At 36.3% G+C, this 13,209-nt stretch overlaps 1 protein-coding gene across 2 annotated transcripts in view; it reads right to left on the reverse strand.

The window, feature by feature from the left end:
• Positions 1-9,575: 9,575 nt before the first annotated feature.
• NXPH1 (neurexophilin 1) overlaps positions 9,576-13,209 on the reverse strand; it is a 72,394-nt gene continuing 68,760 nt past the window's right edge. For both annotated transcript variants that reach the window (XM_019632160.1, XM_019632159.1), the window contains exon 2: positions 9,576-11,541. In XM_019632160.1, the coding sequence (XP_019487705.1) occupies positions 10,780-11,244 (465 nt within the window). In that variant the 5' untranslated portion in view covers positions 11,245-11,541 and the 3' untranslated portion in view covers positions 9,576-10,779. The remainder of the gene's footprint in view (positions 11,542-13,209) is intronic.

Consider the following 13,209-nt stretch of genomic DNA (forward strand, 5'->3'; position numbering starts at 1 on the left):
TTAAAGATTTATATTAGAGGGAAAGCATATAAAGGTCACAAAATCCTCTCTGCAGTTTAACAAATTACTTTGTCCTTCAATATAGGTATCTCCATATCAAAATTTCTGTTTCCGTGTGCTAGCTCTGCACCTTACCTAACACTGATATCAACAGATTCTATCACATGAATGAAATAATACCTAGCAGATGTTAATTTCAAGTCACACAATCAATTGTGGAATAAATGTAATTTTACCTTTCTATAACTTAATTTTTATCTTAAGCCCAAATTCTACCATATGGAGAAGACTGAAATCTCAGCCAATTGAGGCCAATTTCAGTCTAGCTAGGGGTTCTCCCAACCTGTTCCCAAGGTTGCATACAACTTTCACAAGGCATCTATAATGCCATGGTGTTGGCAGGGGGTGGTACCTGATTCTCATTCATCATCAGCCCACACTGGTCTGCCCAGAGACACAGACCCCACCCGGGCTCCAGTAGTCAGGGCTGGTAGATTGCTCCTGCATACAACTTGTCCCAACCTCAAGGCCTTGTGGATACACAGGGCTCTGTCAAGTTTATGCCACTCTTGGATACAATAGAAATGTTCTGCTGTTCTCTTGATATTTTTATACCCCATTCCCAAAGGCCTAGATACTTCATGGGGCCATCTCAACTCCACTGCAGGCTTGCTGCTTCCCCAGATTCCATCCCAAAGCAAGTGCCTTCTGCTCTCAGACCCTCAAGCCAAAGCACAAGGCTCTTTTCCAGAGACACGCCAGCATTCATAATCTTGCCTCCACCAGTGAATTCCTTTTCTTCCTATGTGAATAACGAACACTTATTCTGAGTGCAGGTAATGAGTGAGGGGGGACTGGCTGTATACGATCCTAACATTTCCCCAACAGATTCTACTGGATATGATGTAGAACTTTTACCCTTATGCTCCAAGCATCCCCTTTGATAAACATAAGTCAAGCAAAAAATAAAACAAAGCAACAAAGAAACCTTCTTGGTCAAAATTTAGCTCTGCTAATTATTTTGAAAAATAAATTTGCAGGAGCAGCAGAGGCCTAAATGTGGAATGTAGTTCCCTAAGTCAAATGAAGCCCACATGGTCCAAAGAAGAAAGTGTGTGTATGAATGGGTTGGAAGCATGTACTTCAAAAAGTCATGCATGCGTAATATCTGACAAATATCTGACAAAATAAAAAGAAAGAAAAAACTCTAAGATACTGAAAATGAAGAACTACATTTATAAACTCAACTAATCTCTTAGTTTTAAAACTTCCATAGAGTAAAATATTATAAATACTTCAGACTTGAACACAGGTGTGATTTTAATGATAAATCCAATTTTCCCTCAAATTTGGGGAAAAATTAAAAGGCGGAATTAGGCTTAGTTAACAATAAAAGAAGGGCTCATAAATTATTTATACAATAACAAAAATAATTGAGCATGATTCTAGTTAAACCAGTGAAGTATAACTACCTTCACACTTATGGTTTCTCTTAAAGAATGCTAATTTTGAACATGAGCAAAACATGAGTAAAAGGAAAAAATGGAACAAATATAAGGATCACTGTTATAGTCAGAGGGCCAAGGTACAACAGGGAAAAGTATTAAGAGTATTCTAATCCCTGCTTTTGTATATAGATCTGATTGTCTAAAAAATTTGAGGAAGTAAAGTAAGAAAATGGTTACAATTTTTTGGTGTGTTTATTTTAAGGAAAAGGTGGGGCAAAAGAAAATGAAACATGTCAGAAAAAAAGAGGATTGAGCAATCCTTCCAAATCTCCCCATCCACTTAAGCTTTATGCAGAAACCATCATGCATTTTTGTTTTCCCTCTGTGGGGGAAAAAGATTTTCAAAGTGTATAGCAGAAGGGCAGGAAGACACATTATGAAATAACATAAAAGAGTTTATTGAAAACCATATTAACATAACTTGGCTCATTTTTGAAATAAAACAAAAAACCTGAAACCATGATGTAGAACGTTTGCTAGGAATACAGTAGTAACGCCCTGAAAGGAGATTACTATGCATGGACTGGGTAATTTGAAATTATTGGGCTGTTGGAAAAGTCATGACATATTTTTGCAATGAAAAACATAGGAAAAATACGTCATGACTTTTCTGACAACCCAATACATCACCCCCTGTTCATCCCCTGACCTACTACTTTTCATACTCATCAAGCTCAAGGACACTTCTGGCCCCAAATCAAAACGATTTCACAAAAAATGGATTGGGAAACAAAATTGGCTGCCACTGTCGCAGATTGGCATGGGCAATTCGCTGCAGAGCTGAGTTTTGCCCAAGCAGGGCTCAGGACTGGATTAGCCAGAGGATTCTGAGGCAAATTAGAGAAACAGCAAACAGCTGGAGAAAAACACATGGATTAAGCAGTAGCCTAAAGAAATGTCTTTCTATGGTCTGTTGGCCATTTCAGAAGTTAGGAAATGTAATGGTCAATTCATTAGAAAGAAACATCTGAGAAATAAATAAATGAATAAATAAATAAATAAATAAAATTAAAAAAAAATAAATTAAAAAAACAAAAAATAAAAAATCAAAGTTAAAAAAAGAGAAAAACAAATGGATTAAACGAATTATTCACCTCTTTTCTACATAATGATAATATGTCTGTGTTCACATTAAATGTGCTAATTTTGTGTGTAAGTTTTTTAATGAAATTTGAAAAACAAAAATTAGAGTCATAGAGAACAGTTTAAAAAGTCAGACACTGGAGTCAGAGAGATGGGATCTGACTCCTAGATATATCGCTTAAGAGATGTGCTATTTCAAGTAAATCACTTTCTCTCTCCAAGCATCAGGCTCCTCATTGCAACAGTGGCAGAATGAGAGCATTTATCTCATAAATCTGTGATGCTTAAATGAGGGAATGTGTGGAAACTTTTCAACACAGCAAAGGGCTCCTCTTTATTTATTTATTTATTTATTTATTTATTTTTATTTAAAATCAAGACTTTATTTTTTTTAAGGTTTTATTTTTTTATTTATTTTATTTTTTTAATTAATTTATTTATTTTTAATTTATTTTTTTTATTGTTAGTTTCAGGTGTACAGAATAATGCAATAGTTACCCTTTTTTCACCCTCACCAGGTAACAACCCCCCTCCCCCATCTATTGCCCTCCCACCCCCGATATCATGCTTATCTATTACAATTCCATTGAATCCGTTCCCGTGATCTACTCCATGTCCCGAGACTATATGTATATATATAATTATAGTTGACATACAGTATTATTCATCATCAGTTTCAGAAATACAATGCGGTGGTCAGGCCTCTACATCGACTATGAAGTGGATTCCCCAAAAGGACATGGGTCCATCCGGCCCCCTAAGTAATACTTACAACATTATAGATTATATTCCTCGGACTGTCTTTTTCTATCCCTGAGGCCATATTACAATTACTAATTTGTATTGTCTCATCCCTTCCAAAGGGCTCCTCTTTAAGTGTTCAGTTAACATTAGCCGTTGTAAGAGACTTGCACCCATTTCTCTTTGGGATGAAGGGAGTAGTAAAAGAAAATAATAATTGCTTACCTCTTAAAAAGCTCATGAGGAAGTCCTGTTTCAGATGACAATGGAGAAAGATCCTGAAGTCACTCCCTCCATGCTCAGAACAAATTTACAGCTACGTATGGGACAATTTCCACCGAAAAAAAAAAAAATCTAAAAACTAGTGGAGCTACTCCTTCCATTGGGCAAACAAAAGGGAACCCAATGGAAGCAGGAAGGAGAGGCTGAGACACATTCTCGCCATAAACCCCACCATTGGTGCAGGAACTCACGCTGGGGAGAAGACTCACTCAAAACCCAGAGCTTCTTTCTGAGAAGCGAAGTATTCATACTCTACAACAGGCACCCCAACATTTAATAGCTGCACCTGAGAGATGAGGCCCCCGGAACATGTAGCTTTGAAAACCAGCAGGGATAGCATTCATGAGACCCATAGAATTGTGGGAAAACTGAGGAAGAGCTTTTAAAGGGCCAGAGCACAGGCTCACCCGCCCAGGGCCCATCTGAGAAGCATCTCCTTGAAAAGCCCCAAGACTTTATGTGAAAGAAGCTAATTTGCTCATTTTAGAGTATGGAACTGAGGGGCAGGGGCCTGCTGGGATACTCTCTGGGGAAGGATGCTGGTGGGCTCCATCTTCACAGTTTCCCTCTACGTTGCTAAAGCCAATGACAAGTGCCATCTTTTTTTTTTTTAACTTGTTAAAATAAAAAACAACTGGAGACCAGCCTTGAAAATTTCCTGAGCAGACAAAACTAGTTTAGTCATACAAACATAGCTTAATTTAGCTTATTTTGCAAGATTAACTTGACCTGGGTCATTTCTTGCTTATGTCTCTAGAAATCATAAACAAAACTTAAATTGTTTAACAAAATTGATAAGAGTAACCACTATCTAAGTCTATATCGTTTAAGAAAATTTAAAGATTATAACCAATCATTGTGAAGAATAAACAGCCACTGCTTTCTCACTACATAAGCTGCTTTATAACAATACATCCTTAAGTTTCATTCCATGTTTTGGTTTGAGTTTTGGTTTTACAAACTGTCTTCTGGTGTGTCCACAATAAACTTTTATTAATTATGACTTTGGTGTTGTATTAGTTTTGTTTCTGTTATTTTAAACTTCTGATGGTTCGTGGCATCAAAAGTGTTATCCAAAGAAGACTCCCCAACAACTCTGAGGTGAGTGAACAAACAGGTGCTGGTACCCACAGAGACCTTTGAGTTGCTGGAGTTTGAGGGTAAATTCCTCATGGTCCTGAGCTCTGTGTTGTCTTTGACTTTTGAACTCTCCAACTTGATGATGCATACCTGTAGTTTGTTCATTGACGATTCTTGGGAATTCTCCCTATTCTGTTCAAAGGGGGAGAAAACACATGATTCCCTGTGTTTTGGAACACCTGTTAAGAAACAGCTCACACTTAAACATCTTAGGGAAGCTAGACCAAGAGGGGCTCCACCTGGTCTAAAGCTCTTCACCTCCGTCAGAAAACTCCTGCTCCATATAGGTATAACTACTATGGACCAGATTTTGTGTCTTTTTGGAAAATGGGTAAACTTTTGGATAATTTGGAATTGTAGTGCCCACTTTGGGGAAACTTTACCTTAGATACACAAGTCTACTTTAGGGACACCCTTGACAAGAAAGGATCTCAAACCTCACAGAGACAATGGAATGCATGCTTTGGTATGCAGAAGCACCTAAAAGACAAAATGGCTCCAATAAATATTTACAGCATGTAAATAAAAAATCTTTAGTAAAAATCGTTGGCCATGTGAGCAGGATACCTTAACTTAGTCCATCTACCAGAAACACAGTTTTGTTCTGACTGTTCTCTTATAAACTAGTGAGATTTGTATTGTACCTGACTCATGGCTAAAATTTTAGAATGAAAACTATAAGGTTTCGGTTTGCATCTCTCCATATGTTTACGTGTGTCTGTATATGTATATTATAGATATGTGATATTTTTCTACTTCTGGATTGCCAAAATTAATTTGTAAAAAGGAATTTTAATACCAAAAGCATGCAGGTGCAAAATTAGAATTTGTTTTTCACTATGTTAAAAGGATAGATTTCTGGGATTATTGGTAGATGGACTTTGTGGTTATAATGCTAAGTGACGTAGGTCAGACAAAGAAAGACAAATACTTTATGTTCTTACTTATATGTGGAATCCAAAAAAAAAAAAAAAAGAACAAGCTCATAGGTATAGAGAACAGATGGCAGAGGCGTGTTCAAAATGAGTGATGGAAGTCAAAGGGTACAAACTTCCAGTTATACGGTAAGTCATGGGAATGTAATGTACAGTATGGCAACTATAGTTAATAGTACTGTATTGCATATTTGAAAGTTGCTAAGAGAGTAAATCTTAAAAGTTCTCATCAAAACAAAAAAAGTTTGTAACTATGTGTGATGACGGAAGTTAGCTAGACGTATTGTGATGATTATTTTACAATATAAACAATATAGAATCATTATGTTGTACACCTGAAACTAATGTTATGTCAATTATATTCAATTAAAAAAAGTTCCATGAAATATTTTCAGTATACTTAGAATATGTCACTTGACTATGCTTTCTACTGAAAACTTATAAAATGCCAAAAAGAAATTAATTTTAATAAAAATTGGATTTCAGAAAATTGATGAAGTGAACTTTTGCAGTAACAGAAACAATATTCTATTTTTTATAAAATACTTATTTGGCAATAGCAGCACTCTAACAACTTTTTTTTTTTGCATTATTTCTTTAAATAGTCATGATCTCAATGGCTAAATTTACTCCTATATTTGAGTCAAGTAATTTCACCATTAGAGAGCAGTAACATTCTAGTTGTCTCTTTGGAGGGTTGGCATGACATCAGGAAATAGAAAGCCAGCACCTGCCAGACGAGTATGATGTGAACAGAGCTTTAACTGTATGTTTAATTCACTGGTTAGAATTTGGAAGAACCAACGCTTGGCACCTTCAATGGTGCCTCCAATGGCAACAGCCACTGACAGAAGGTCTGTAAATCTACATCTATCACTTATATGAAGTTTAAAGTCATCCTCCTATCCATCAATGATAAAAGCCATATTCCTGCAAATGTAGAATTGTAAATGTTAGAGTGCTTTTGATCAGCTTGGAACACTTGTCTAGCTGCTTGGCAATAGTAGTCTCCTAATTTTAGGCTGTTTCTCTAAAACTTTTGCTCAAACAAACAAATTGAAACTAAAACTCTCTCATGGGATTTATGCTCTTTGCCATCCTAGTAAAAGAAAAAGATTGTAAATTTGTTCCTTATATTTCTGATAGAATTGGATGTAAAACTCAATGATACATCACCATTTTTAATTAAAAAAGATTGTTTTCCTTATGAGCCCAACCCCTGAAATCATTCTTCGATTTGCATGGGACTCCTGAGAAATGCTTAACCTGGCAGTTTTTCAGGATTCAATTCTGGCTGGTAAAGTACTCAATTTTTGTTACCTACAAACTAGGTAAATGGTAAACACTTTTATGCAAATTAATGTTTTAAATTTTTTAATTTTTGAATTAATTAACTGATATGCATTTTATTTAAATAAAATGAAAAGATAAACATAAAATAGATTGATAATTGAATAAATATCAATATGTGTCTGAAAAAGATATATCACTCAAGTCTTTCAAAGGTTTATAAACACAGCCATTGGAATTTGCTTCAAGCTAAAAAACTTGGCATTCAAAGTTGATGGTAGGGACACAGGCAAATTGCTTTTCCAAAGAGCTGTTTATATTGGTTAAGCTGCTTCTTACATGTAAAGCAGTGGGGGAAAGGTAAAAGACAAACACTTTCTCAGGCTTCTCATGATTTTTTTTTAATCTATTCTGTGCAAAAATATGGCTTACAGTTTATTGCTGAAATGTAGGAACCTGAAGATTCCCAGTCCACAGTTTTAAATATAACAAATATCTCAATTTCTTGCAAAATAATAACTTCCAGAACTTTAGTACTGAACTATTAACAGTTATACCCCTCCTACTCATGCAGAGAAATTCTCACAAGAGTCATGGACCCCCAAAAAGCCCAATTGAAACCACACCATGACAATTCATTGTTTTTATCATAAATAGATAAACCAATAACGTATACGTTTTCTTCTTTGAGGCAAGAAGCTGCAATAATCATTTCTCCATAATAATTTCAATTTTATTAAAATGTTTCTGAAAACAATAGGTCATGACAAACCCATGTTGGCATCAGATGTTATCTATTTCCACCTTGAAGTTTTTTTTCTTTATCTTAGCAAAGCTGTGAAATAATATTTGAGATTCTAGAGGAGGTGAATTCCTTAGTGCAGTTTAAGTTTAATTTTTCAAAATAGCAAATGATTTTCTATCATAATTAAAACTTAACCAGTTTGCTGAAGCAACAATTTTGTCTACTAACGTTTTTAATCTGAATCTTTGAACCTTCATATTCATCATCTTCCTTTACCCACTTCCTTGTCTAAAACAGGAAGAGTTTACTGGATAAAAATAAATTTTCTTTTGAATCAAAGTTCTTTATCATCATGGTTTCTCTATATTACAGATGGAGATGTTGATGATGTAGGAGTTTAGGATAAGTATGTACAGGCCCAGAAAAAAGTCCTAAATGTTTAGATTTTTAAAAATTGAAAACCTTATTGGAAGTTTACTGTTTCCTTTTTATTTTGTTTTCCTTCTAAAGAAAAACTATAGAAAAATAATTTAATTCATTGAATATTATTTAGTTAGCTATGTTCTCTGTTCATAAAAATTTTAAACCAACATGTCATGAGGAGGTGAGAGAGCAGGGCAGACTAGTGGAGATTGAAGCACATTTTCACATCATCTTGAACTTTGGATAACAAAAGGACAGATTAGACCACATAATGAAAGTCATGGTTCACTAATCAAATTAGCCTAAAAAAATTGTTTTCCCCTTCTCACTTATTCCCCTTTTGGCTAAGAGAAAATTAACTCTTAAGTGATCAATTTGACAAATAAACTCCAGAATAGCAAGATTTATCTGTGGAAAATATATCTAGCAGCTGAAACTCAGGAAGCTCCTTATTGCCTGTTGGGCCAGAGAGAGTCTGTTCCAACATTAGCTCCAAAATCCCGTGCCAAATTAATTAATACATTGATATAAATGGTTGTCTACTTATACTGGAGGATTTTGAGTGATGGACATTTACCACGATGATGTGTCTTTGATTTGCCATTGGAAGCTCTCTTTAGTCAAATCAGTTATTGAGTTCTCACTTTAGAACTCTGTGGTCTTGTGTCCCCTTTAGTATTCTTATTATTGTCTGTATGAAAACATACTTATCCCTATGCAGCGTGAAGGGGAGATGAGAATGGGGTAGTCTTTATTTGACTTCTTTAATTGACCTTTGAAACTCTTCATCTCCCAACCCCCAATTTGTGACTTTAGAAATGGGCTACCTTACATGTTGCTTCTCCTGTTTATTTTGCTGGGATTGTGTACAGTCATTATTTTTAAAAAAGAAAGTTTAATTTCCATCAACAATGGACATTGCTATATAGACAAGTTGAGCCCATTTGGTATAGATAAATTGAGCATTGAAGGCATCTACCATTATTGTAATTTTTTTCAGTTGAGTTGAATCACTATGGTAGAATCAGGGAAGTCAACCACAATCTTCAGACACCTTGACTATCTTAAAGAAACAAAAATTACCTTCTTGCAATCCTTTGCTAAATAAAGACTTTATATAGGAAAAAAAACCAGAAAACAAAAACGAGTTATAATTAATTTAGAATACCTCAATTATCTCCTTATGTTCATTGATTTTGATATTCTTGAATAACTAGCACGACAATAAACCAAAAATGTGTGCAATGCTGTATGCCACAACTGTTTCCCAGGCTTGCGACTGAAAGTCCTAAATTGTTTTGACTGGGCAACTAATAGTAATTTAGATAGTTCTGTACAAATTTAGAAATATGAGATGCAAAACCATGACTGTATTCCAACACATTCTTCTTGTCAGAACCATTTAAATCACCATCTTACACAAGTACATATTGAAACTCAACTTTAAGCATTTTATTTTTATGTACATTTCATTTTGTCCAGAAATAAAATATCTAAATACAGACAGACTGTAATGTTGTATATGTATAGTTTTCAACAATACTTGAGCTGAATAAATGCTTTGTACATTAAGTTTGTCTTTTTAATGGAGTTCACAGCTACGTTGATAAAATGGTTCCTCATATCCTTTTTTTTCTTTTTTAACCAATAACAAGCAGAGAGACAAGTACAAGTTAATATTAATAAGCAGCTCAAATAACACTTGGTTGAACTATGTACAATACAAACCATTCATACAAATGAAGACTAGGATATTGAATTTGTTACAATATGTGTAGTAAAGATAAGACAGACACTTATAACTTACATGGTGTCTGTCAGGCATTTCCCTTCTTATATAATGATCAGAACTTGTTTTAAGCAGCTTTAGCTGGTCTCAACTTTGCAAAAGTCCAATGGTTGGTGATGAAAGCTGTAATCCAATCTCTACCCACATGTAAATTCCAAATGTTTGCTCATCTTTACTGAGAACAGGCTCCCTCCACAGAAAAAAAGAGCCATCTTGTAACACCTTGAATGTGCCTACTGTATGCTGGGAAAAAGTTACTACACTTTGTTGTGTTCATAAAATAAAGAATACTGAGCTCTAAAGACATAGTTTTTTTCCATTTTAACAAGCATATACTCCTACAGTAGTATTTACCAGTACAGCTACTCCAAGCAGCAGGAATGCATGAGGGGGGACTATTGATTAGCATGTACTCAAGACTTTAAAAGAGATTTCCACAACAGCAAGGGTTAGAAACCATTCACTGTCTAGTTAATCCTTTTGCTTCATGATAGTTTATCCTGAACTGCTATGAATCAGACAATGAAAGCCCTCTCAACAGGAATCATGACCGATGCAGGCTGAAATGCATATGAGTGTGTGTTTGTGTACATCTAGGTGTGCGAGCATGTCTTCAAGGGTGGCTTTAAAAATCTGTGGTGATTTACAACTATACTGAGAGATGAAGCTGACTGGGCAGAAATTACATCAAATTGTTTTCCACTAGCATATGTGCAGCCAGTTGACGAGAGCAGCAGTGTAGACACATTCCAGGCAACAGATGTGACCGTCTTCTTTGAGGTAACAGCCCTGTCATACGACCTTTTAATTTCTCAGGCTTCAGTCTCACCCCCGAGTTCATCCTCATCCAGAGGGGAAGTAAGGTGTGTCGCTGTGGTAGTTATAGTCAGGGCACACTTTCTGTACTAGTTTATAATCGGTACTATAAAAGGAAATGTAAATACAGATCACCTTAAAGGGCTTGGAGCAGAGCCAGGACACGTGACTTTGGGTCTGCTCCTGGTAACAGGTTTTTGAAGGGTCATAGTTGCAGAGTGTGTTCTTGGTAGCCTTGTCAACCTTTTCATATTCAATGCGACAGTTAAAGGACTTGGAATCTTTGGCATCAATCACGGTTTGTTGTGCCAAATCGAATTCCACGATTTTCGTAGGGGGCACCAAGCTGACAGATACATTCCCTTGACCGGTGGAATTATGCCTGAAATAAACACTAAATGTCCCATTGCCATGATCTACAATTTTCCCAGTTATCAACAGGTTTAGCTTCACTGTTTTGATGTTGGAATGAAAATCACCCCATCCGAACATTTTCTTAAACTTGCCCGTCTTAACGATGGGCCTTCTCTTGGCCCTGGGCCGAGGCTCTTGAAGGTCTGTGGAGTTCCTCAGCCAGTCCCAGAGGTCTTGCTCAGAATAAGGTTCTGGGGTGTCATACTGCAGGTCTAAATCTGTATCATTTTCTTTGCCACGAAAAGTCTGTGACAGGAGCCGGCTGATAGACAAGTCTTTGCTGCTTTCTGTCCATATGTGCTTTAGTGTGGATTTGTTGCTTCCTGATTTTAGAAGTTCTGACTTTCCACCATTTGTTAAGTTGGCGCATGTGACCTAAAAATGGAACAGAAAAATGGCATTTACATCTCTGTACCTGGAAACACCCAACACACAGATCCAAGCCCTTTCAAAGAGGCTCGGAATGATATGATGACACTTCTTCCTAAAGTTCCTTCAGCATCTGGCCAATGTTTATTAATATGTAACAAAATACTACTTACCATGTTTATTTTTACATGATAATGGGAGGGAAGAGGAGTAGGTGGATAAAAAAACTACTAAACATGGCCGAAAGACTATGTAAAAATATTGACTTTGATGAGCGAATGGCAACCTAACATGAATAAAGCAAACATAAATCAAATAAAGTCATTTTTTTCTCAGCACCAAAATCCTAACACTTTAAGAATAAAATTTTATAATTCATAATGTTATTTTTCTACTTCAAAATTATCATGTTTTAAGACAGTATGATTCTCTGAAATACCCTGACTGAATCCTAGAGACCTTGGGAGTCTATGCCACAATCCTGTTAGAATTCAGCTCTACAAAGAGGCTCTAGTATATTTTTAACTGGTCAAAACAAAATACTATGTTTATTATCACATATTATATGTAACAGTTTGCCTAAGATGCAATTTTTTATCTTAAGGGGTTAAAATGTTGTCTAGGAAAAGACATGAATACATTTGAATACACAGTGTCTTATAGATAGTTGCCAATATAGAGAAGCATAAAACACCCACAATGACAGAGAGGTCACTTCAGGTTGGACTGTGAGAGTCATTCAGAAATTGTTCTCCTGGGAACCCTCTCTTACCTTTCTTGGAAAGAATTAGATCCCCAACTAGACCAGGGAGTCAGGGACTCTAAATCGAACTGATTGGTCGAACAGCCAAGTCTGTATTTTCATAATTATATAAGTATTGTCCTAATAGCAGCCCCTTTGTAAAGATGGAAATACATATCTACAATGTCCTCATTGCCCTAAACTTAAAGCAGTGACTTCTGATTCTGACGTGGTGGGCTCAAGGACAAGAGGGAACAAAGTCAAGGACTCACAGGGACCAAATGAGCCAATACAGACAAATCCTTTAAGATGTGGACTGATGGCTCTAGGGTAAGACTGCTGAAAAGAATCCCAGCTGCCCATTAAGAAGCCAAGTTTCACTATAAACCTCTACCATCAGGCCCCTCCAGAACCAGCTCTGAGTCCTACCTCAAACATCTTGTCTCCTTCCAAACTGTTCTCAAAATGAGAGGTCTTTCCTGGAGAGCTTTTTAAACTCAGGCCCACTGGGAATTAAAGTTGCATTCTAGGGACCTCTTCATAGACTTAGTCATGAAGCCTCTTCCTAGGATACAGCCCCAGCCTTACAATAGCCCTTTACTCAGTCACTTGTACTAGAAGGACTCTATCCTAACCCCTAGGGAGTAAGAGCATGACCTTTAGAGCCAGTTGCCCTGGGATCTACACTCAGCCCTGCCACTTCCAAGCTACAAACCCTTGTTCAAGTCATTTAACCTCCCTCTGCCTCAGTTTCTTGCACCCATAACCTGAGAATAATAATGGTGCCTACCTCATAGGGTTGCTGCGAGGATTGAGTGACTTTGGACATGTAAAACCTTCGGCTCAATTAAATTTAGCTATTATTATGAAGCCCAAGCTGATATGTGAAGACAATTAGACAAAGAAGGCAATCAAATGGCATTCATGGAGGT

The sequence above is a fragment of the Hipposideros armiger genome, unplaced genomic scaffold, assembly GCF_001890085.2.
Source record: "Hipposideros armiger isolate ML-2016 unplaced genomic scaffold, ASM189008v1 scaffold_1091, whole genome shotgun sequence".
NCBI classification, from domain to species: Eukaryota; Metazoa; Chordata; class Mammalia; order Chiroptera; family Hipposideridae; genus Hipposideros; species Hipposideros armiger.